Source organism: Lytechinus variegatus, chromosome 4 (genome assembly GCF_018143015.1).
Source record: "Lytechinus variegatus isolate NC3 chromosome 4, Lvar_3.0, whole genome shotgun sequence".
In the NCBI taxonomy this organism is placed as follows: Eukaryota; Metazoa; Echinodermata; class Echinoidea; order Temnopleuroida; family Toxopneustidae; genus Lytechinus; species Lytechinus variegatus.
In genome coordinates this window covers 6,463,021-6,490,539 of record NC_054743.1, presented here as the reverse complement: position 1 = coordinate 6,490,539, position 27,519 = coordinate 6,463,021, and the positions used below count along the sequence as shown (strand labels likewise).

At 34.1% G+C, this 27,519-nt stretch overlaps 1 protein-coding gene across 4 annotated transcripts in view; it reads left to right on the top strand.

The window, feature by feature from the left end:
• The window catches only part of LOC121413258 (SH3 domain-containing kinase-binding protein 1-like), a 61,727-nt gene extending 34,208 nt beyond the window's left edge, over positions 1-27,519 (top strand). For 2 of the 4 annotated variants that reach the window (XM_041606015.1, XM_041606016.1), the window contains exons 9-16: positions 322-372; positions 8,118-8,266; positions 9,958-10,099; positions 13,815-13,933; positions 16,312-16,524; positions 17,962-18,357; positions 25,665-25,896; positions 26,975-27,519. In XM_041606015.1, coding sequence (XP_041461949.1) covers positions 322-372; positions 8,118-8,266; positions 9,958-10,099; positions 13,815-13,933; positions 16,312-16,524; positions 17,962-18,357; positions 25,665-25,896; positions 26,975-27,123 — 1,451 coding nt within the window. In that variant the 3' untranslated portion in view covers positions 27,124-27,519. The remainder of the gene's footprint in view (positions 1-321; positions 373-8,117; positions 8,267-9,957; positions 10,100-13,814; positions 13,934-16,311; positions 16,525-17,961; positions 18,358-25,664; positions 25,897-26,974) is intronic. The other 2 variants (XM_041606017.1, XM_041606018.1) reach the window with 2 other exon arrangements.

Genomic DNA, 27,519 nt, shown 5'->3' with positions numbered 1-27,519 from the left:
AAAATATATATGGGATATTGATTATTGTGGGAGAACCTGCATGTATAGCTATAGATGTTTTTCTTTCTGATATTGACAAATAGTTCAGGGTTACATATAGATATCAACCCAGTGGAATATGAATCAATTCAAGTTTTTTTCATTGCTGTTGAATCCATTTTACTAAAAGCACTTTGCAAAGTAGAGGAAAATTGTAGTGTAGAAATTGGTTAGTTATCAAGCTGTATTACAAGGGATGTTTAGCACTTTTAAAATACGTTTTGGGAAGATTTATAGAAGATGAGATTAAATTGAATATTGGTGATTATTGAAAATGACTAGGAATGTTCCGTGCACCAGGGGATGAGCAGCATTCACAGTCCGCACCACCACGTAAGATTTCAAAATGATTTTCCTTATAAATCACTTGTAAATCATAAAGCACACACTTCTTTCGCTTTTCTTAACATTACAGTATTATATTATAGCAAGCGCACACATACACCTAGCTTCTGCATGCTAGCCATTATTAGTCACTCTCATTTTATCTCACCATGGTTTCATACATATGTAGCCAGGCACCACATAGCCCAAACTGTATTACGTTGCAAGAAATGAAATTTTGATTTAAAGATACTGGCACGTATTCTGAAATGAGGTTTAATAGCTTATAGACCATGGTCTAACTCTGTGCTAAAATTATGGGAAGCCAAAAGTGTCAAAATTTGTAGGTTGTATGTTTCGTTGTTTACTGTGCTCTTTCCTGATTCATCGAAGGTAAAGACAATCATCTATTTATACTCCCTAGACAATTATGAATGATTTAAAGGGGAAGTTCACCCTGAAGAAAACTTTGTGGTAAAAATAGCAGAAAAAATAGTAAAAAATATTTGTGAAGGTTTGAGGAAAATCTGTTAAAGAGTAAGAAAGTTATTAGAGTTCAAAGTTATGGATTTGTGACGTCATAAATGAGCAGCTGCCCCATGTGTTATGTAATATAAAATGCATGAATTTCAAATTTTGTATGGTTCCTGATGACTTAATTTTGTTTTCTATTCATGATCGGGTGTGAAGTGATTTTGTCAAATGATATGGTCAATTCCAGCGTAACGGACATGACGTTCAGACAAATTTTTTTAATTCAAAGGTTTATACAGTAGAATTAGCAGTCTTTTGATAATTGTTACTAAGCTTATCAGACACATTTAAGTATAAGTTACATACACATAAAATTTCAAACTGTTTTGTTGAACAGTTGCGGAGAAATTGCACTCTTTGCGAGCGTAACGGACATGACACGAAATGGACGAAGCATTTTTACCTCCTATTGCTTATCAAAATTCCTGTGAATTCTTAGATTACATACACCTGACATTGGTGTTAATTTAACCTTAAGATCATGCTCTATCCATAAAATGGTGTTTAACAACAGTTTTGCAGTGCATTCTGTATTCCTAGCTCAAAATGTAGCGTAACGGACATGACACATGAAGCGTAACGGACATGACAGTTTCGTCCACTTTTTGTAAGCGAATATGATTATCTTATTACAAGATATGGTACAAGTCTAATTGTTTACATGTTAAGGCTAGAGGTTAGAGACACATATCATAACTGGTATTCTGTAGTATCTCCTATTATTTTGCAATTTGAGAGGGGGTCTTTTTGTACAATATTTATAAAACAAAAAAATATTTAGAAAAAATTATTTACACCGGTTAACAACAGTTGATGAGTATTTTCCATTTACTACCATCCACCACACCTAATTAAAGGAGAAAAAGTTGATAGAAAAGATTATTTTTTATTCATGCCCTAATATTTGATAATATACTAGCGTAACGGACATGACACCCTTACAAAGTGAACTTCATCAGCACTTCTCAGTTTGAAAATGAAAGAAATATGGATAATGAATGTAATTATGTAACAGCAAAGTACCTTTACTAACACTCTAAAGAATAATATGTAGATATTATTAGCAGGTATCATTAATTTAATAGCTATAGCCTAAGTGATAATTTTATATTGAATACAATGTTTATCATACCACTACGGCACACTGAGAAGACCAAATCTCATATTTTGTGAGAAGAAAACAAAATGTACAAGACCTGTATAAATCCAAGAAGAACATTATTATGGATTCTATTGTATGATAAAGAACATGTAATAGTATTAATGTCAGTTTTAAGATTACAAAAAATGGTATTAAAAAGTATTTTAATAAAAATCTAATAGCAGTACCTGGAAACCGGTCTTTCATATCGATTATGTATGAATTGAAAGGTAATCGGAATGTTTGAAAATAGCATCTGAGATTTTTTTTTTCATTCAAAATAACTATCATCTTGAGTATTAATCATCCTTTCATTAAATCTTGGATGTTCTAAATCTTACGATCTTGCTTGCTGACAAATGTGGCTGTATCTAATTTAGTTGTATTGTCCGCACTGCTTATGTACAATTGAAGATACTTCATTCAAATTGTGATTATGGCTGACCAAAATACTATGATGACATAATTTATTGATCGCGCCACATTCTTTCCACGGCCCATTTGCTTTGTGATACTGCAAAGAAGTGCCACTGTAGATTCATGGATTCATAGAGCTACATCATGTAACACAGATATCCGAATACAAACTTGCTTTTAAATGTGAGCCCATGCCATCATCGAAGAAGTACATGTAGAGGTTGGTGAAAGCCAGATACTTTGAAGTAATATCATCAATGATCATGAATTCACAAGTTGGAGTTTTATCATATGCTCCAAACTGTCAGTGCAAAAACCTAAGATAATCAAATGTTTGTTCAAACACAAATGATGCAGATTGTGATCTGAGTATGTTGCCAGATCTAGCTGCATCCTATCCTAATATTATGTGGCATACCGTTAATTCTCAGAAAAATCTACCAGAAAAACAGCTGAACTTTCATCACTCACCAACTTCTAAAAATACCTTGAATGACATGCAGATTCCAGGAAATATTACATTCAGCTATCCTCAAGCAATTGAGACATACCTCGGTTTGTGACACTGAGCCTAATATTTTGTTTTTGTGAATGCTGCCATTTGCCATATATAAGTCGTCATGTCCGTTACGGGAATTGTCATGTCCGTTACGCCATTTTTATGAAAATGAGAAGTGGTAAGGGAAAATGATTGGTACACACGGTAGGGGGTTTAATTCTAACATAGAATCTGAATCTGCAGTACCTTAAGACAAATTTCCTGTCAGCTGTGAAAACTTTAAGTGAAAAACGTAACGGACATGACACTGATAATGGTAAAGAAATCACACAAATCTGAAGACAGATTTCTCTAAAATTGATGAATGGCATAAAATTTAACGATTATTTTCCGTTGATCTAAACATTAATCATCTATTCAAAAGTTAAAAGGGACCTCTGGGACCTTGTTTGCTTTTACTAGAGACAGGAAAGATGAATTGTTTAAAAAGAGCCACATTTTCTAAATTTTGCAATTTACTATTCTATTTTTTTGATGATGGAAAAAACTACAAAATTTTATCAATATTGCGATTTTTCTATTAGAAATTGAGACTTTATAGATTACTTTTTAAGAAAATTTGACTGCTTAAGTGAAATCTGAAACTTCATTTTTTCTCTTAAGTGAACATTTTCCATGGAATTGCCCATATACAAAAGGTACAGTGAAAACCATTTTCAATTTTCTGAGAAAATGACATTTCATTGATTTTTTACCATTCGCTATGTAGGAATGCTGCTCGCATATGACGTCACAAATCAAATAATTGAAATTCGAATAACTTTAATTATTTGATGAATTTTTCTCAAACCTTCGGCAATATTTTTTATTATTTTTTCTGCTATTTTTACAGTAAACTTTTTGTCAGGGTGAACTTCCCCTTTAAGAGCCAAATGAGCTGAAATATGATATCTCTACCATTAGTGATTTATGTAACGAATTGCTTTCCATAGTTAAACCACAACTTAAACCTGAGTTAAAGTTAAACCCAAATTCAGAATACGGACCCCTGTCTTTAAGAGGTGATTGTCAGCTTTGAAAATGATGCATAACTTGCTTCTGGCTTTGGACAATCCTAAACTACCACTTTACAAAGAGAAGAGTGTACCGATATTATCGATCAGTTGTTGCTTTTGATGAATAAGAGGTTTGAGTATATTGAAAGATGGTTAAAGATGGCAAAAGTAGTATTAAAATTCAATAATGGTTTTATAGCAGGAATCATTAAATTACACCAAATTTGGCATACTAATTAAAGCATACCCTGCTCATTGTTACAAACAGGAACCAGTACATGGACCTACATGTACATTTCAGTTTATAAGAGTTAAAAATAAGGATATTTTTTGGGACTTTAAGAAGAAGATGAAATCCAACATATTGTTAATTAAAGCACTTTGGTTTTAATTTTCATGTGAGCTTTTATTTTTTACACAGTATGGAGACAAAATCAGACTGTTTCGGAAAATACTGAAAAATCAGATTTGATCATTCTGGTCCAAACAACTTGATACACTCCAACTGAAAATCACCCAGTTTGATAGTTTGCAAGTTTTATGGTGCCTGGTTTGGTCACCCCTCTTAATTATTTAAATTTTAATTTAGATTATAATTTATTAGATAAATTATGATCAGCTGATGTTTTCTAAGCTACATGAACATCGTTTTCAACTCTACCTGATATGCCTTTCAATGTACATGTATATGTAAATCATGATATCAATATTTGATCATACAGATTATTATCATTAATGAAATGAAATAGGGTCAGTTTGTGTTCTCACTAGAAATTTGAACATCAAACTTTCAAATAATAATGTATTCCCTACTGGTACATATACATGTTGGAGCGTTGTGGTCCAGTGGATAAGTCTTCTGACTTTGAGCTAGAAGGTCGTGGGTTTTAATCCCAGCCATGGCGTAATTTCCTTCAGCAAGAAATTTATCCACATTGTGCTGCACTCGACCCAGGTGAGGTGAATGGGTACCCGGCAGGATTAATTCTTTGAATGCATGAGCGCTGAAAGGCAGCTCGAGCTAAAGCCGGGGTAATAATTATAATAACAACGAGCCTTGGAATAGAATACTTCTAGATAGATGGCGCTATATAAATGCCTATTATCATGTATATGAAACTTTGTCTTGAAGTTAGTGGACAAAGGGTATTTCTATAAATTACAGTGGCAAATGGTGGTTGTAATGATTCTATGTGTATCTGCATTTTCATTTTTTTACATTATCTTTTTTTTACTTTTAATTATATAAAGTCAGTTCTATCTCCATGGAAAATGAGTTTCACCATTTTGAATCTAACATCAATTTTCAAACTTACATGAACTGTATTTCACCTTGTTAATAACAACGCAATATTATTCATTATTAATCAAGTACATATTATGTGTATATGTAAATCAACTCTGTATGGTTTCTATGCATGAGTAACACCCACATATAACAGCCATGAGATGATTTCTAGTGGGTTTAGTTTCTGAATACTTCATTACTTTCTCTTTTCACTTTATACAACTGTATATCCTTCTGTAGATAGTCAATGGTACTTGATATTACATGTATAAATGCTATACTTGTATTATGCAAAAATGAAGGGCAGTAATTAGGATATTTATATTATATTGGATGGCTCAGAATGGAATACCAGAAATATTCCAAGAGTTCGGGAAAATATTCCACGAATCGCAGATGAGTGGAATATTGGCCCTTACGAGTGGAATATTTCATTAAATAAAGCCATCCAATATAATTATTATCATCTATCCCACCCCCTCCAAAAAAAAAAGGGAGCAATTTGATATAACAAGTCATATCACATACAAATTAGGTCGTTGACATGCGACTTGCATAGTACATGTAGTTCGTTATGACGTCATTGAGCGTAGTTGTGCTCTATGTTGCGAATCCATTGCTTTCATTGTTGTACGTGTTGTATATTCACGCATTCGCGCACGCGCCCTAAACTGTTGAATATGCTCTCATATTCAATAGCAAAGTTTGTACAGGAGCCTATGGGATATTCGTCGACCTTTTAGAGATAGGCTCTGATATTGCATGGGCAATCGATGCAGACCAAAATACATGTTTTTAATTTTCGCTAAAATACTCTATGTAGGTGATAATTACTGAATGAACTCTGACCATATGGTCTGACTTGGTTTATCCAGGTGGCTCTCGACTGGTGCCCATGTAGAGTAATGCAGTGGAATACTGTTTGAATGGAATAAGAGAAGAGGAAATTTCTTTTCTTTGGGGGGAGTTGTAAATGATTCTTAAATTATTTGTTACTTTGTATGAGATGGAAACAAAATATATGACAGGGAAATCACTTTATATTGTACATGTACATATGTATAGCTGTAGAGGCATGTAATTGATATATTTAGCAGTTCTTAGCTTTAACAAAGTGTTTACGCCGATTGCATGGTTGACAAAATCTGTTATACAAGATTTGTTTTTAAATTCACTTTTTTGGTGTCAACAACATATTAGGGAACATCCTGTCTGAATTCAGATTTTCTATTAAAAAAAGAAGAAAATTGTCTAATTGAGAAGTGTTAATGAGAGCCATGATATAAATGTCCTAAAATTTGATGATATTTAAGGTTTTGTCACCCAAGGTTTATTGCTGTTTTCTAATTTACGCATTTTGTTCATTTCATTTTCTAGAATGTTTCATATCTTTTTATTCAAATTACATGTAATGCTAGAATAAGGGTGTACTGAGTACTTCATGCATTCTTTCATGGGCATATGTTGGTCCTGAAAAGGACCACCAAACTGGACGATTTGACAAGTGTGTAACTTTTGCTCATGCTCCTGAAGACGACAAGAACACACTAGTCCAAATGTTGAGTTTGGGTGGTCATTTTCAGGACCAATATATGACACAAAAGAATACATGCTGTACTTTGAAATCCACTACAAAAGTTCTTCTTTGTCATGGAAACCTTCAGAAGTGAATGCAAGAATGTTTCTTTTGTTATTTTGTATAAATACATTGAGGAATGTGAAAATACTATTTTTATGAAATGTCTTCCTGATTCATTTTGGAGAGCTTGCCAAGGAAAAACAAAGCATATAAAAATGCCAAAATAGGCTTATCTATAATATGCACATTTAGAAAATCATTTTCATTTTAATCCTGTCATAAGAAGTTCCATTTGCAAACTACTATTTATTCAGATGAAATTAATTTTTTCACTCTGGTATAATTGACGATTCGAGTAAAAAAAAGGGATTTTTAAGACCATCAAAGTGAAAGTAACACAGAGGAATTTCATTGTGAAAGAGAACAAATTGAAAATAAAATGCATGTCCGCATCAGAACCAGAAAAAGATAGAAGCTATTTTTTGAGAAATACATTGCTCTTTTTTTCATTTGCAAAAAAACCCTCATTATTTTTCATTCTTCTTTTTAATAATAATGACACATTTTTGTAAAGTCAGTGACCATGAAACGACAATGCGTGATATGCAAACTGTTATCCATCAGATCCGACAAAATCATATTAAAAAAAATCCTTTCATGTACAGTATGTTTCATTTTGCTTACAGTGTTATACCAGCTCCATATACTTGTAAACTCAAACATTAAAGAACAAAATGAAAAGTCTTATATGGATGAAGTTGATCTGCACTATATCATGCATATAATCCCAATGGGCTGAAGTATTTCTGGTTTCCTGTCTTACAAAGAGTTGAGATTGATCATGGGCCCATAACACAAAGCTTAGCAATGATCGTAGAACATTTTTCTACGATTGATTACATTGACTACAATGTACAATCAATCGTCAAAATTGAGCGTACGATTAATCGCTAACCTTTGTGTTACGGGACCCAGATCAACCCTAACTATGGAAGGCAAGCAACATCAATATAAAACATTTGTTCAAAGTATTTTCTAGCTATTGTGTATATTTATGCATCCATCATTTCTTGAAAATTCAGTGTGCTTCTCTTTGTTTACAAAGGACATTTTGTAAATTTCCTGTGGAAAAAAATTATGACATTGATGGATTTCCATACAGTTGAAGCTGATTGGATCAATCACCTAGTATTTCTAGATTTAACCTACATGTATGTGATATCCAATCTTATATCCATCAGGTCCATCGAGACCTGGTAGTATGGAAGTCAAGGGAGGTTCTTCACAGAAACCCGGTGTTACTAAGCAACCGTCTCAGGATAACATCAAGACTGCTCCCAAGGAATCTCACGTCAATGGCTCAAGACATCTCCCGCCTGGTGCTAAACAGGTAACATTCTAGTTAAACCTTTTCTAGGATTAAATAGAATAAAATGATTGATTCTGCTATTAAATCAATCTGAATTGTAATCATTAGGTCAGAGAGGAATGGTTGGAGCTTTATAACCCAAGCAGCAAGATATATATGATTTTGCAAAAAAAAGTACTTCTTTACCATTAAAGGACAAGTCCACCCCAACAAAAAGTTGATTTGAATAAAATGAGAGAAATACAACAAGCATAACACTGAAAATTTCATCAAAATCGGATGTAAAATAAGAAAGTTATGGCATTTTAAAGTTTCGCTTCATTTCACAAAACAATTATACAATGTATGCTTATCCTGGCTGGTATGCAAATGAGGAGACTATGACATCATCCACTCACTATTTTGTATTTTATTATATAACATATTCTAATTTTCTCCTCATTGTCAAGTGATACAATGATTTATTCCTCCCTGAACATGTGAAATTAGCATTAACACTATGGTTCAGTCAAGTTGGTCCTTATTGTCAAATCTAAAAAAAATGAAATGTATAATTCAAACAATAAAAAACAAAATAAATAGTGAGTGATGGACATCATCGATTGACTCACCTTGTTGTGCATATCACTGTTTTGTGAAATATATAAAGTGAAACTTTACAATTTCATAACTTATTTTACATCCGATTTTGATGAAATTTTCAGCACAATGCTAGTTTGATTTTTCTCTATTTATTCAAGTCAGCATTTTCCTGGGGTGGACTTGACCTTACAGAATTCTTTGGCAAGTATGGTCTCCTTGTGTTGTACATGTATGTACTGAGCCTGAAGAACCCTGATTATTTGTTCACACTTAAAGGGGAAGTTCACCCTGAAGAAAAGTTTGTTGTAAAAATAGCAGAAAAAATAATAAAAAATATTGGTGAAGGTTTGAGGAAAATGGGTCAATGATTAAGAAAGTTATTAGAATTCAAAGTTTTGAATTTGTGACGTCATATGCGAGCAGCATTCCTACAAAGTGAATGGTAAAAAATATATGAAATGTCATTTTCTCAGAAAATTGAAAATGGTTTTTACTGTGCCTTTTGTATATCAATAGACAAATCATTTCACACCCGATCATAAATAGAAAACAAAATAAAGTTATCAGGAACCGTACAAAATTTGAAATTCATTGATTTTTTACCATTCGCTATGTAGGAATGCTGCTCGCATATGACGTCACAAATCCAAAACTTTGAATTCTAATAACTTTCTTAATCTTTAACGGATTTTCCTCAAACCTTCACCAATATTTTTTATTATTTTTTCTGCTATTTTTACAACAAACTTTTCTTCAGGGTGAACTTCCCCTTTAATGACTTGCATTTATTTTTCATCTAAAATGTTCAGGCATTGTTGATTATCACTCGGAAAGGATGCAGCAATTTGTATCATTCCATCACAAGAAAATATTTTTCTGCTTTCAGCAAAGCTGAATCCCTTTAATATGGGGCAGTTTGTTTTTCATTACTAGTATATGTTCCTGACTTGTTAGATGAACATTAAAAAACATCAAATATCATTATATCATCAGTTATCTGCATTCTTGCATGCAATTATGTAATAGGCTATTTAAAATGTGATTGGTATTTTTGCCTTGGAATGGGTAACTGTGGTAACATTTCCCTGTCCCATTTGTTCATTGCTTCTCTTTGTGTGTTTTTTTTTCAGGTACTGCCACCACCCACGGCTGGAAGGCCTCAATTATTCAACAAGCCTACAGCGTTGACCAAACCACAGTCAACATCTAAACCACATGATGTTAAAGAGACACCAAAGGACAGCACAGACTCTGGTAAATCAGAACCAAAAGGTGATTATATACCTCTACTACATTTTCATGAAACTCATGCCACAGTCAACCCTGTCTTTAAAGCTTAGTTGGTAGAGTGGGGGATTTGTATTCTGGTGACCCAGGTTCCATTTCCATGAAACTCAGTTAATTGATAGTTTAAAGTTCTCTCTCTGAATGCTTCAAACACGCAGAATTACGTCCGCGAAATTGGGGATTTTTTATGACGTCACTGTCTGTACGAGAGGCGTGATTGGCTCTCCCACGTGAAGCTCCCCTTGCATGCAAAACCTGTTGCAAGGGTACATTTTCTCCACATTGTCACTGAATACTTCGATCCCGAAATGAAAGAAAACCCAGAACTTTATCTAGATTTGGATTTTCAAATTGAAGATTTTGAGATGAAGAGAATGATGATGAAGTGAACAACACAGTGACGTAGTTGGAGGTAAATTGGGGGAATTACGCCGATGATGATGATGAAAATTCAACTTGCAACACGATCACAAGTGAAGTCATGTACATGCCGATTCGCTACCAATTCATGCTGCTGGAAGTGCTAGCTACACCGCGCGGGCCAAATTTAATTCATGCTGAACATGAACAGCCACATCCAGACAGAGTCTATCATAAGAAGGAAAATAATGATATAACTGTACTTACAAACCTGAAGGCAAATCAACTCAACGAATAGTAGCAGACGATATGGCATATATGCACTGACGATAAACTTCATGTGGCTGGGATAGATTGTCACTCGTTCTGTTAGATGTAACTTTTATCTCATTAATTCGACAAAATTACGAAACTCGGGGAATTATTTATCTATATAAAAATAAAGTAACATCTCTTATCATTTTTTGAATTACGATAAAACCTGTTTTGAAGGAAAACATTGAGGTAAATTAAAATTAGATGTAAAAGATCCTCCCATCATGCGTAGCATTATGTGATCGTAAACAAACCATCACAACAACACATGCCGTATTGTTTGCTCGCCTTGGCTGAGACTGAGAGAATAGATCTATGCACGTGTTGCACAGCTCTCAATCAGCAAGGCGAGCAAGGAAGGAATACGTGCATGTTTGAGATGGTTTGTTTGCAATGACATACAAGCTACGCATGTTGGGGGATGATCTTTTAAATGTAATTTTAGTTTACCTCAACGTTTTCCTTCAAAACAGGTTTTATCGTAATACAAAAAATAATAAGAGATGTTACTATATTTTTATATATATATAAATAATTCCCCGAGTTTCGTAATTTTGTCAAATTAATGAGTTACAAATTACATCTAACAGAACGAGTGACAATCTATCCCAGCCACATGAAGTTTATCGTCGGTGCATATCGTCTGCTGCTATTCGTTGAGTTGATTTGCCTTCAGGTTCGGATTATTCACTTGTTTGTAAGTACAGTTATATCATTATTTTCCTTCTTATGATAGACTCTGTCTGGATGTGGTTATTCATTTTCATGGATTTGATTTGGCCCACGCGGTGTAGCTAGCACTTATAGCAGCAGCTGCATGAGTTGGTAGCGAATCGGCATGTACATGACTTGTGATCGTCAGGCAAGTTGAATTTTCATCATCATCATCGGCATATTTCCCCCAATTTACCTCCAACTACGTCACTGTGTTGTTCACTTCATCATCATTCTCTTCATCTTTAAAATCATCAATTTGAAAATCTAAATCTAGATAAAATTCTGGGTTTTCTTTCATTTCGTGACTAGAAGTATTCAGTGACAGTGTGGAGAAAACGTACCCACGCAACAGGTTTTGCATGCAAGTTGAGCTTCACGTGGGAGAGCCAATCACGCCTCTCGTACAGACAGTGACGTCATCAAATTCCAGTCAATTCAGAGACCGATGCGAGGCATATTTCGGAGGGGCATTTTAGCGTTTTTTAATCGGCGATTTTCACCTTTTTGTATTATTTTGGGTATTTTTGAATGACCCACTGATGATCCCCACATTATTACCTTTCCATTGATATATAATAAGACCACATTCATAATCAATATATTTCTCCTTTAAGCCGTCGGTCCTCTGGTTGCTTACCTTCAAGCATTCATGCTTTCTTAGCAATCAGGTAAAAAATCACCACCAACCAATTAATGAAAACAGAAGACAAGTGACCATTTTAGACAGGTTTTTCAACACATACTTTTATTTTTTACAATGGGAGACAATTACGGTGGCCACAAATTTTCATGATAGACAGGTGGCTGCTAAGACAGCTTTGTCATCATGTTGCCCTTCATTACTGTAAACTGAAGTACTCTCTTTAAATGTTGATATTGTAAGGAAAAAGCAACTTATGTATATGAAAAATGATGGAAAAATAAAAAGGATAAGAAATATATGTAAAAGCCAATGATAGGGTACTTCAAGGCCTGAATCAATAAGGGCATCCATAGCCTTTGATTAATGAAAGCCATGTATTAATTTACAATTCTATTATATACGCCCCTCAAAAAAAGTTCCGCAACTCAAGTTTGAGTGCTAATAAATTTCTTAGTGTGCCATCATCATATGTAAAAGTGGTATCATTGGAAAGTATGATTATTCTTCTTTACGATCATGTGTCATTTGTAATGCTAGTGTTATCATGAAATACACAGACATGATAAATATGCAGCAATGTAAAAAATGAAATGTTGCAAAATTCGTTGCCATGTCATGTTTGAGTTCTGCAACTCAAACTGCAAGTTTGAGTGCTAATAAATTTCTTAATGTGCCATCATCATGTGTAAAAGTGATATCTTTAGAAAGCATGATTATTCTTCTTTACAATCATGTGTCATTTGTAATGCTAATGTTAACATGAATACACAGACATGATAATACGCAGCAATGTTAGACATGAAATATTGCAAAATGCGTCGTTTGCAATAGCGAATTTCCAATTGTTTCGAGGATGGACCGAGTGCATTCACTGTCACCTGCATGGTGGAAATTCTATAGAAATGGAGACTCTTGTTGGAAATCAATGCATTTTGCAACATTTCACTTCTGACTTTTTTCGATGTTCAGGGTGATTGCATATTCCATGATTACATAATCACAGCAAATGGCATGTCATTGTAAAGGAGAATAATTCAACTTTCCAATGATACCAGTTTCATCTTTTATACTTCATTAACCAAAAAGATATCATCCCTCAAAACTGAGTTGCAAAACTTTTTTTGAGGGGTTTATATACATGCCTCTGCTATCCAGGGTTTCTAAATCAATTTTTTGTTGTAATAATGTAATAACGATGATAAGAATTATTTTCTTGTTGCCTTAATCAGGGAGTAGCCTAGATAAGTCTATTTGGCTTTTGCTAGTCCCTCACATCGCATTCATTATCCATGTAATTTGCTATTTTTGTTAATTTATCATTCTACAATACTCATTGCTCCATTACTGTGGAATCATATTGATTGATCTCCATGTATTGTATTTTGTATGTTTTTTAGAGATGTGAAATAAATGAATTCGAATTCTCAAACCTTCATTCAAGAATCACTTTTAAAATAGACATTCAAATCTTTACTTTCTAACAATAATATTGCCCTAACAATGTTGTTATTCATAGCACCCTAAAGACATTGATGTAGGCCTATATACATAAGAGCTTACAAATTAGTATCGATTTGAAGGAGTGCATCTTTGAATGTATATTTGGCACCGAACAAACAATTTAACATGTCATATTATTTTTGTTCTCTAATATTTTCTATTCAGAAACAACATTTGATAACATCAAGCCCAACTCTGAAAAACTGACACACATGAATCTTTCAAGGCCGAAGGCAACCCCTAATAGGAGACCGCCCTCTACGTTTGGCGCACCTCCAGCATCGGTAAGTATTGCATGTTCATCAGTAGAGATGGCAGGTTTGTTATCAGGACTTGAAGAATGGAATGGAATGGGAATGTTCGTAAATTGTTCAGGCTCCTTTCAAAAGTCTTATGCCACGTCTTTAAGCAGGAATCATACTCAGTGCCTTTTACAGCGATGTTCCTGCTTTCCCCATTGATCTGTCTGTGCTGAAATGGTAGGACTAGTGAGGAAGAATTGCTGAACTCTGAGTTTTTCACAGGACCTTTTCCGGAGGCACACCATTGGATGGTCTGTTGTGGGTATGTGGTGGTCTAGTGGTTCTGACTCTCGCCTTTCAAACAGAAGGTCATGGATCTGAATCCTAGCCATGGTGTGCATTCCTTCAGCAAGAACTTTATCCACACTTCTGCACTCGACCCAGGTGAGGTGAATGGGTACCCGGCAGGATTAATTCCTTGAATGCACTGAGCACCTTTGAAGACCTGGTAGCTTGAGCTAAAGCTGGGGTAATAATAGAAGCACTTTGTATCCTCAAAAAGTGCTATATAAATCCAGCAATTACAGTTGCTTTCCATGATTCCCCATTGATTTGTCAATGCTAGAATGGGAGGATTACTGAGAAAAAGACGCTGAGGAGGATTCCTGTTGAAAGACAGAGCTTAGGCTTTTATTGTCAAGGGGTGTTACTCCTGATTGTAGCAATAATGAATGGTAAATATTAAAGTAGAACATTGTTTGTTTGTTGTAGGTTCCTATTAAAAACCCCCTGCTTAAGCCTGACTGTACATGAACTAGTATTTTAGACCCCTATCCCATTTGTAATGCATTTTGGTAACTACCCTCTTCAATTGCATTAGTCCCATATGTAGTAAATCGGGTAGTTGTAAAAGTATTTTTAGCAGATTTCATGCAATGGCTATGGAATTATATTCTTGTTCAGGTACACACAATAATTATTACTTTGCTCTATAACAGTTGAAAATGTGTGAAAAATGAAAAACAGAGTTCATTTTCACAAGATCAAACTAAAGTACTGAATGCTCTTTATTTACAAAACTAGATATAGAGTACTGAAGTGATGACGTCAGAGAAAACTTTTTTTGTATTTCAGCTTTTTGATACCATATTATGGTAGAGCTTGATAAAAAACTCCAGTTACCAAATTTTGGTGGGAATTGGTCCATGGGCCCCAAGATATGACCTCATGAATACATTATTAGCCGCATTGAAGTCATTGTATTATTGGCCTGGTTCCTAACTTTGAGAACCAGGGTCCGTAACACAAAGGTTAGCGAATGATTGTACGCTTGATTTTCATGATTGATTGTACATTGTAGTCAATGGAATCAGTTGTAGAAGAATGTTCTACGATCATTGCCAAGTTTTGTGTTACGGGACCCAGGTCATACATGTATCTTGAGGCCCTTAGACCAAACCTTACTAAATTTTGGTAGTGGGGTTTATTCATCATGCTCTACCAAAATATTTTATAAAAAATGCTGAAATGCAAAAAGTGAAAATTGATGACATCACACATTGTGCAGAAGAATTTCCTTTGGGGACATTCAAATTGACGAAAGCAAACTGTTTTTCACACAACTCCTTTTTTAAAGTAACATTGCATTTTTGAAACACTGCATTTCCTAAGGATGAAATGATTGATATTAAAATGTTTTCTTTTTTTATAAGTAGATCTATGGTAGTGCTCAATGTGTCAGCCAGTGTATTGCATTCTTGATGTTATCTATGCATTCTCCTGTTCGATGCATCATGTTTTATTTATTCAAGCTTGTTAATTATAATTTATCATCACTGCTTGCATTGCAAAACTGACATGCCTGTTTGATTTTAAGTTTGATTTTTTTGCATGTTTATGATTTTATTTTTGTTTTTCTCACTTTTCCTTTTCTTTCCTTTAACCCTCCTGTTTTCTTTCATTCATTTTGTTTTTACATGCATTGTAACTACTAACGACCATGTTCATTATGAATGCCTTCTGTGTAACACCTTCAACTTCTTAAACCTTATCTCATTTTTCTGAATGAAATTGGCACTAATTCACTGAATAAATTGAACCAACCTCAACAAACAAACATAAAAAAATAAAAAATAAATGCTAATTGGTCACCCACTGCAATCACCTCAAAACCCTTCTTCGAATTATAAATTTCATGTTCATTCCTTAAAATAATATGAAATAATTCATCTCAATCAAAACAAACATCTCACCAACACATCAATTATGGGGTTCATCAATTTCAAACTACTGTGGGAAATTTTTAAATTCTTCTTCTCTTCATTCATGAAACATCCTTTACTCCCCAAACAAACCCTAATAAAATGATATGCCGTAATTCCACCAATCAACCAACCACCACCTTGCTATTCTAACACCAGTCGTCATCTAACAACACGCCCCTCTCACCCCTCATCAGCCCCCCTCCAACCTCCACCTCACCATCACCGATCACCAGCGTCGATGGCCCCACCTCCACGCCACACCCCTCCTCCCACCACGACGACAACGAGCCTAAGCAGCCGCCCCCATGGAGTCGAGACATCAAAAAGTCCCTTCGTAGGCCGCCTGTTGCACTGCCCACCCAGGAAAAGGTGAAATGTTATGTGTTTGTTATGGTGTCTGTTCTGGAGAAGCTAACAATAACTTTTTGAAAATTTCCCATTCAGGGTTTGTGGTGGGTGAATTGCTGATCTAATATAGAAGTTTTAGATTAACCATGAAACCCCCTAGCTTGCTGATGGTTTTCACAATACTTTATGTTGCTTTACTGTTGTGCAGCCTTCAAATTACTCAAATCTGCACTTGCACAAAGGCACTGCCTTTTCATTTCCCTTCTGTACAAAAAGTTTAATAATTTACCTATACCATATTTCCTATGTATTAATGTTAATATTGTGCCTTACACTGCTTTTTGCTATACCCAGCCAGCTCTGTATCTATTCTTCACCTGAACATAATTATCACTGACAAGCAATTCATAAGTATCATGAACTGATACAATGCTTTTCACAAATTTTGTGAGTAAATCCTCATGAAGATGTTCACATCAGTAAATCTGCCAATGTTGCTCATAAACATTGAAGCAGTTCACAATAAAACCTGATTGTAAAGATTTTTGGGTGAAATTTAAAAAAAATACATTTACTTCTGTTATTAAATCGTATATTATACAGCAGAATTGATATGTTTTTACAGAAATTTCATCAGGTATTTTATTGAATAATTATTTCATAAATATAATCTGAATTAGAAATAAGAAAAGGCAGTGACAGTCATTTGGAAGTTTTTGAGAGTTATGAAATAACATTTATGCAAATTTATTCTATCATTGGAAGAGCTAAATCTGATTATGAAATAACATTTATACAAATCTATTCTTTCGTTGGAAGAGCTAAATCTGATTCTTAGTGAAAGAAGCTGTTGAAATATATTTCCATGACTTCTTCATATAATGAGACTAAGAGTCAGTTTTGCTGCACATTTTATCATCTCAGAGATGATAATGAAGAGACAACAGATATATTATCGTCATTAAAACTATTACTAAAGAAAGTTGGTGAACCAACCATTGGATACAGAAAGTCATAACCAATGGCAACAATAATAATTCATAACATCTTTATTCTCATCCAGATATGCCATTGCATTCATTGCTTACCATTCTTTGATAAAAACTTCAGAGCAAGAAATGTGCAATAATTAATGTGCAATAATGAATTAAGCTCTATTTTGTGCCAGCTACTTGTTTGTCACTCTGCCTAATGAACAAGAAACATGTTTGCATGGCTTTGGTGTGATGTTTTACTAACATGCTAAGTATGCTTTATGTAATATGGGATGTAATATTATACTGTGTCGTAAACCCAAAGATTACTGGTAGAATTGGTATGGTTGTTTAACATTGGTTTGGAATAAGTGTGAGTACTAAAATTATATCCTTTTCAACTGGTTAACATGTCCTGATTTCTAATTTGTAAATAACTTGATGAATTATTTCTCTAAACTCTAAAACCTCTCATTTTCTGCAGAAATCTCCTCCCCCAACCAATAGCTCCTCCTCCTCTCCTCCTGATGATACTCCCCCTCTTGCTCCACGCTCCAAACATAAAAAAGCCCACCTATCGACCCCATCCCTCGCCCCTATACCGGACCACGCCCCCTTATCAACCCCCTCTAATACCTCAAGCTCTGCCTCATCATCCAAAGCAGAGGAACCTACAACCGCTCCCCACTCAAAGCCATCATCTCAGGCCCCTCCCCCTACCGGTGTTCTCCCTGAGAAGCCCCGCCCTTCGGACCACCTCCCGCCCCGACCATCCATTGACCCTGGTCCCAAGGAGTCTGCTAGCAGCCAACCGCCTTGGAAGATGGAACTGAAAAACAGAACTAATAAATCTAGTGGGCTTTCATCTGCTTCGGCTCAGGTGAATTGGACTGAAACTAATCAAATGGTTAAGGGTATAATATCTATGTACTGCCGGGTATATATTCTGATTTATTCAGTATTTAAAGGGATAATCTGCGTGTAGGGGTGTATGTGTGTTTGGTGTGTGTATTCAAGTATTTTGACTTCAAAGAAAAAGTGCTTTCTTCTCACCCTTCATCTCCCATCTTTCTGTTTTTTAGGCATCATGACCAAAGTCAGTGTGACTTCTTTATAGCAGGAATCCTGCCAAGCTGCTTTCCTCCCATTCCTATGGTATACAATGGCCTGTATTCTGAAGTCCGGTTTAACTTAAACTCTGGTTTAAAGTTGTGGTTTTTAAGTATGGGAAGCCAAAACTATCAACATTTTTATTAAGTTGTACATTGTATGTTCCTTGTGTTCACTGTGCTCTTTCGTGATACATCATCCCACAGATTTGGGAAGGAAATGTCATACATCACACTTTAACCCAAATCACTCATGCCATCATATAGAGTATCAAATTGCTTATTTTTTTGGGGGTGAACAAACTAGTGTAAATTTTACAGCCATAATTACACCATACACACTATACATCCACTTCTGGGTCTCACTGGAAAAATATCTTTTACGATGTTAATTTTGCCATTATTACAGGGCTCCACAGCTAATCCAAAGCAAGTATTCCACAGTTGGTACCAATAATGGCAGAATTAACATACTGATGAGATTTTATGCAAAGAGACCCTGTACTCTATGGCCCGTATTCTAAAGTCTGGTTTAAATTAAACTCAGGTTTAAAGTTGTGGTTTAAGTATGGGAAGCCAAAAGTATCAACATTTTTATTAAGTTGTATGTTTCTTATGTTTACTGTGCTCTTTCCTGATTCATTGATGGTGAAGACAATCATCTATGTATACTTCCTAGACAATCATGAATGATTTGAGAGCCAAGTGAGCTAAAGTATGATATCTCTACCATTAGTGATTTATGTAACAATTGGCTATCCATACTTAAACCACAACTTTAAACCTGAGTTTAAGTTAAACCCGACTTCCTAATACAGGCCAATGAATCCTAAGGATTAGCAACAAAACAAGGCTTGCAGGACTCTTGCTGAAAGTTGCAATGCAGACTTTATTTAGGTGCCATATTCTATCTTAGATTTATTTCTTTTAATTGGAAAATATATTCACAATCACAAAAATGTCATCATGTTTTGCTGATATCTTGTTTTCAGTCAATACATTCTCTTTTATTTTAGGGATCACACCTTTCATTTCCCAAATCTCTTTTTTTTCACAGCTGCTTTTCAAAAAAGTAGAATATCATTCATTGCAATTATGTGATTTCAATGTGAATTCAATCATGTTGTAATTTTCATTTCAAATTTTCATTGAATACAAACAAAAATATTCATGGCATTTCATGGACTTGCTCACTCAGTACATGTACTTTGCCTTTTTCGTATGTTTAAACTTTATTTCGTATTTATTTTGTATTTCCCTCTTCTTCTCCTTAATCTTACTACTTTTATACTGGATTTTCATTGTGCATTTATTATTGTGAATTACATCTGCAGTCTGCGTATTAGTAGACCGGCCAAACCTCAAAAAGTGCTCTAGATAAGGATTCGACGGCAAAATTTGTTAATGCTTGGCATCCCAGCTAATAGTCTTGCAAAAATACCCAGGAATAGCGTACGGCCGGATGCCAAGCGCAATTTTGCGTGAAAGTGTCATTTTTAGCGTAAAATCTGAAAGACTGTCAAAAATCACGCATTTTGATATTTTGACGGATTATTATCATATTTTTGATTATCTTTGATATGAAATTATTTTTATTCAGAATTTCAAATTATAAGTCTACTAAATATGCATTCCAAATTTGAATATTACACATACATATATGGCACAGGGAAACATAAAACAGCGATTTCCTCGAAATAAAAGTTTGTGAAAACTATCAATAGTTTGAAGTTTTGTTACGCAACATAAATTCTTCGATTTCAATGCGTTTATCCATCGAATGTATAGTAAATGTCCTAGTGCCACAAATATTAAAAGAATTTTCAAGTAAGATGGTAAATATCTCATTTTATGTTATCCGAAAGGATACAATGTGCATTTTACCATGTGCGCATTTTGAAAGAAAAATGGAAAATACCGTACATTATGTACATAATTACATATATAAGTACATACTAAAGCGAGTTTTTATTTACATGTAAAAGTCCATAATAAAGCGAGTTTTTAATTAGATAGCACAATTTGTCAATTCCTTGCATCCCAGCTAAAAGTCTTGCGGAAATACTGAGGAATAGCGTACGGGTGATGCCAAGTGCTCTTTTGCGTGAAAGTATCATTTTTAGCGTAAAATCTGAAAGACTGTCGAAAATCACGCATTTTACTATTTTGACTGATTATCATCATATTTTGATTATCTTTGATATGGAATTGTTTTTATCAGAGTTTCAAATTATTAGTCTACTAAATATGCATTTCAATTTGGAATATTACACACACATATATGGCAATATGACACAAAAAATCGTGATTTACTCGAAATAAAAGTTTGTGAACACTATCAATAGCTCTTAGTTTTTTTACAACTCAAATTCTTCGATTTAAATTGGTTCATCTATTGAATATCGTTTGTTTCTAATGTCACAAATATCAAAATAATTTTTTTAAGTAAGGTGGAAGAGATATTTTCCGAAACGGGACATGCAAAATTTATCGGGGAGGGGGGGGGGGCATTTTGAGTGTAAAATTGAAGATACTGTAAATTATAAACATAATTACATGAATAAGTACTTTAAAGGACAAGTCCACCCCAACAAAAACTTGATTTGAATAAAGAGAAAAATTCAACAAGCATAAAACTGAAAAAATCAAAATCGGATGTAAAATAAGAAAGTTATGACATTTTAAAGTTTCGCTTTATTTCACAAAACAGTTATATGCACATCTCGGTCATTATGCAAAAGAGGGAACTGATGACATCACTCACTCACTTTTTCTTTTGTTTTTTATTTTATGAAATATTTTCATTTTCTCGTCATTGTCATGTGAAATGAAGTTTCATTCTTCCCTGAACCTGTGGAATTCCATTATCTTTACATTTTGTGGTTCAGGCAAGGAGGTCATAATCGTCAAAGTCGTAAAAATTGAAATATTGTATAATGTAAACAATAGAAAACAAAAGAAATAGTGAGTGAGTGACATCATCAACTCTCTCATTTGGATGTATCTGGCTCGTTCATATAACTATTTTCTTAAAAATAAGCGAAACTTTGAAATGTCATAACTTTCTTATTTTACATCCGATTTTGATGAAATTTTCAGCATTGTGCTTGTCTGATTTTTCTCTATTGATTCAAATCAACAATTTTTTGAGGTGGACTTGACCTTTAAAAGGTCATTAAAATTAAAGTGTCATTAATTTTTTTCTATACGTTCAAAGTTATAATGAAATTTTGAAAAATGAACTTTGGTTAAGATTTCAAGGTTGATATGACGCTGTTAAATCAAAACTACCGTCACCTCCACCGGAGAAGTGGCTCCTTTAGTCCTGCTCTGCAATGCCGACGAGACAAAAAATAGGTACTGCCGTGCAACGGCCATTTTTAAAAATATACTTTGATAATCAAATAACTGAAGTAAAATGTAGATTGACAGAGTGGTTTAAAAATGCTAATTCAATCGCTTTATTCATACATGTATGTTTTCTATGATTTTGGATATAGATATTCCTGTAAAATTAATGCTGCCATGGTAACGGCAAATTAAATATCAGACCTATTTCTGAATATCGCCACAGGTAGATTTAAGTTCAGCACCAATTCATTCGTGGAAATAGCAAGAAGATCGAACCCTACAAAGCAAACATAATCCTATATAATATCATGACGAGTATCGCACTGATATAAGATATGTGCAATATCGATGTAATATTGTGCGCTGTTTATTTTTTTATCAGAAATGCGCATCTGATAAAATAATGTGCATCGTTATATTTCGCATATATAACATAAAATGATATATATCTTGCATCTTATTTCAGTATTTGTTTTCACTATATGTGACATGACAACAATTATTAAGTATTTATTCGGTTAGCACTAAATCTTGACGAAATTGAGCTGCGGAACACAAACATTATACCATTAATAATTTTTACAAACCTCTATTTTGAGTAAATCGCGGTTTTATATTTCCCTGTGCCATATGTGTGTGTGTAATATTCAAATTTGAAATGCATATTTAGTAGACTTATAATTTGAAATTCTGAATAAAGATAATTTCATATCAAAGATAATAAAAAATATGATGATAATCCGTCAAAATATTAAAATGCGTGATTTTCGACAGTCTTTCAGATTTTACGCTAAAAATGACACTTTCACGCAAAAGTGCACTTGGCATCCGCCCGTACGCTATTCCTCAGTATTTCCGCAAGACTTTTAGCTGGGATGCAAGGAATTGACAAATTGTGCTATCCAATTAAAAACTCGCTTTATTATGGACTTTTACATGTAAATAAAAACTCGCTTTAGTATGTACTTATGTATGTAATTATGTACGTAATGTACGGTATTTTCCATTTTTCTTTCAAAATGCGCACATGGTAAAATGCACATTGTATCCTTTCGGATAACATAAAATGAGATATCTACCATCTTTCTTGAAAATTCTTTTAATATTTGTGGCACTAGGACATTTACTATACATTCGATGGATAAACGCATTTAAATCGAAGAATTTATGTTGCGTAAAAAAACTTCAAACTATTGATAGTTTTCACAAACTTTTATTTCGAGGAAATCGCTGTTTTATGTTTCCCTGTGCTATATGTGTGTGTGTAATATTCAAATTTGAAATGCATATTTAGTAGACTTATAATTTGAAATTCTGAATAAAAATAATTTCATATCAAAGATAATCAAAAATATGATGATAAGCCGTCAAAATATCAAAATGCGTGATTTTTGACAGTCTTTCAGATTTTACGCTAAAAATGACACTTTCACGCAAAATTGCGCTTGGCATCCGGCCGTACGCTATTCCTGGGCATTTTTGCAAAACTTTTAGCTGGGATGCCAAGCATTAGCAAGCATTAACAAATTTTGCCGTCCAAAGTATAAAAAATCGTTTTGGCCGGTCTACTATATGGCTTTTTTGTAAAAAGCAACATTTTTTCTAAGGGAGCGAGATGGAGGGAGGGGATACATGGAGATCAAATTTCATGTAACAATCTCATTGATTGGAAATTGAGTACATGTAGACCTTTCTTCTGGACTAATCTTTTTTATACTTTTTAAACTTTCTTTTGACAGTGACAAACCCTTTAATATTAAACCAAACAGTAGCTGGTATCAGCAAGGTGTTTTTCCCATAATTCACAGCAGTTGACTACATGTTGGCTATATGGAGAGTAACCAGATGAAATACCTGGGGTGGTATTCTGAAAATTGTCTTAACATTTCTTGTAACTTTTCTTGTAAGTCGGCAAGATAACAGTTCGCTAAAATTCTCTTTAGTTGTTCTGAAAATTGTCTCTGTAATTACGTCCCCTATTTTATCTCTGACATGCCCAATATTTCATCATCAACCAATCAATAAGCTTGCTATCTGCTTAGGTCAACCAATAGAAGCGTCTCTTCTGAAAAATAATGAAGCACATTGTTGATATGAGGCGTAATTTCCTTGCGCCCCCAATGCTTATGCTTGTGCGCTTCTGTGCTGAAAATACATGTGGCTCTTCTCAAAGATATATTTTCTCTGAAAAGATTCATCATCTCGAACATTAATTTTTAATTGCTGAAAAGTCAACCAATCCGTCGTTATAATGTCTTTGGAATGTTTCCTTTTGTAAAACATGATGTTCTTGCGGGATGCAGCATGAAATAATTATCGCTGACGGACAAATATTGCATGCAACAATAAGTTACAATAGCCCCCTACCTCTTGTTAATTTTCTTGTAATTTGCAAGGAAGTTAACAACACAAAGATAAGAGAAATTTCAGAATACCTTTTATCGCGATATGTTATCTTGCGCAAAGGGATATTTATGTGCCGTTTTTAACTTTACGCATAATTCTAGGTCTTACATCATATGCGCTCCACGAAAGTTACAAGGAAATTTACAAAAAAGATACAAGAATTTTCGGAATACAGATTTTATTGTAAAGTTCTCTAAAGATACAAGAATATTTCTCTGAGGACAACTTTCAGAATACGACCCCTGGTTGAAATCACTCGTACACAGTCTAATGATTGAGTCATTCCATCGATAGTTCTGAGATTGGTGTTTATCATATCAGTTTGTGCTTCAACAACATCAAGATTGATTGTTAAGCAGAGTAAAATATTCATGTTGATTTCAAATTCAAATACCTGTATGTTCTAATGAAATGATTTACATGCTATGTACATACATATGTTAATTATATTATTTGTTTCTTTTACCTGTTTTCTGTAGCTTTTTCCCCAAACCAGAGCTCCCAGTCATTTGCATGTTCCATTCCAATACAATGGTTGTGAATTGCTAATAGTTATCTGTTAATGTTTGATTGTGATAATAGTTTGCCTGGGATGTGAGGTGTACTAACCCTTTATTGCACTTGTGGTGCATTTGTTTGCATGATAGATAATGTTTGTATCTTATTTTCTTCAAAGTTTTTTTTTCCTCCTATGATGATACAGGTTGGTGGTTATGCCATGTTCTTGTTCTATCTGCATTCCAATGATTAGAAATTACATTTGAAAGATATATTACTTTTTCCTATTTTTGAATTTATCAAGAATATTAAGCTTTTATACTGATTTTGAATAACAGTAACCCCAACATATTGCAGTATGATATTGTATGATATTGTTTTGGATATGAGGATAATGGTGAGACCTGGTTTCTTTGAAAATGTATTTTACATTGGAAGGGTCAATTTATTGCAAAATAATGTACCATATTTTGGGTGAACAATAAGATTATTAGACATTCTTTAGCAAATATGAATAAATGTGTTTATTTGATTTTCTTATTATGCCTTTAAAATCATGTGATATAGAAATCATTTTAGAATAAAACAGTGATTTTTTTTGTCTGATAAAATTTAATCGATTTCTTCAAGTGACATTGTCCAGAAATTAAGATAATTTCAAGAATATTTGTCAGTATGGTTTGTATCCGAGAATGACGTGACCTCCCACAGACTCATTTACTTGTACATAAAGACAGATTGTAAATGTTTGGTTTAGTATATTTATGATAAATCCTAACTTATCAGTTTTATAATATTTCCTCAATAATATCTCCTCATTTAGTCCACTGAAAATGGCAGTGTTCCTCCCGGCAGACCTAAAGCCTCACCAGCTCAGTCTGGCTCTACCACCACCACCAATACTACCACTGCTCCAGCTACAGATACCAGCAGTGGGGCACCTCCAAGGCCATCTGGAGGGGTTACCAAGACGACAGCATCCTCCAACTCCGCTGCTCCTAGTAAAGATGCAGCCACGTCTGCTGAAGTGCAGGACTTGAAGAAAGAAATCAAAGGTATGCTTTCTTTTTCTTTTATTATTCTGTTACACCACTTCCTTGAAAAATCATATAAAAGACCAATCGTAAGATTAAATATTAATTGATCTAATGTTAATATTTTTTTTCTTATATTGTTTTGTTCGACCAGATCCCTGAAAAATAAGATATTAATTCAATTTTAAGATCAATATTAATGCATCACATTTAAGTGATGATTTTTCTGGTATTGTTTCTTAAGACCGATGCCTTGAAACAAAAAGATGTATGATTCCACAAAATTCCAAAATAATTCATAAAACTAAGGCAAAGTATTGTAAACCATTAAGGGTGGAGTTGCCTATATGATTGTGATATTCACAAAGATATCTGTGTTACTGTGGTCAGGAATGATTTCATCATATTTTAGAAGCTATGTGTAGAACATTACGCTTCGTTGTTTGTAACCTTTTAAAATATTGGCAGAACACTCGCTATGCAAGCCAGGGAAATGGAGTCATATCCTGGACAGGGAACTGTAATTTTCTCATGTTGTCTTTCTCAATTAATTGGCCAAAAATGAGGAAGAGCCACTAGCAGGTTGACACTCTGACATCCCAAATCTGTCTGGACAGGCTATCAACCATGTTCTACAGTGTTGCTAAAAAGTTTGTTAACCCCACCAGAAAATACACTCCTTCATGCTGAGTGCTGAATGAAGACAACAATGCTACAATGTTCGGCGAGCTCAGAGAAATAAACTATATTGACTGTATATATCACCTGACTTTGCAATTGAATATAGAAAAGATTGCAGAATTTGAACACTAGTTTTAATATGTTCACGTTCTGGAGGGGTTCACTAGCTTTCTATCACCACTGTAGATCAAGATTACTTATCAGCATGTACATCTTTATTCACTTGTTCTGTCAATCTGCTAGTGCTGCAGTGCCATCCTCAGGCAATCTTAGCTGTTGTTATCTGATGAAGTCATACAGTAACGTAATAGGTGAATGCCTCACAAGGTTATACATCTCATTCTATTCATTGTGTGAAGAAAAAATACTAGTTTTGAAATCAAAGAGTAATCATTTTCTTTCTCTTTTCTCCTCCCAGCTCTCCATGAAACTATTGCCAGCATAAAGAGTGATTTCAAGAAAGAGGTGAAGAAGTTGATGACAGAAGTGGACGACGAGAAAAAACATAGGATGATGATGCAAGTCGAGTTAGAAAGAATAAAGAAAATTGTGATGGAAAGAGACTGATCGTCATGGAAACCACATTCTCATCATCAGTGCAAACTAGAAAAGAGACATAATAGTTCTTTCATTGGCTGGATTCATGTCCAGCAAGTTTTTTTGTAAAAAAAGCATTTCGTCACCGCTATTTTCTCAGATAGACTTGTTTTATTTTCAACTCTGCTGCAGTCATTCCTTGAAGACCGTCGAGACTTCCTTCTATTCCACGATTTTATTTAAAAAATGATTCCAGTAAACCAGAATTCCTCCATCGGACCAAATTTGTTTTTGTGTCATCCATTAACTCCAATTGTTGCGATGAATTTATGTGTAAAAAAAAGAGTTTTGAATTCATTTATATTATAAGAAAGATACATGTATATTTTATCATGTAAAGAGTGTTTAATGATATATGACTTCACT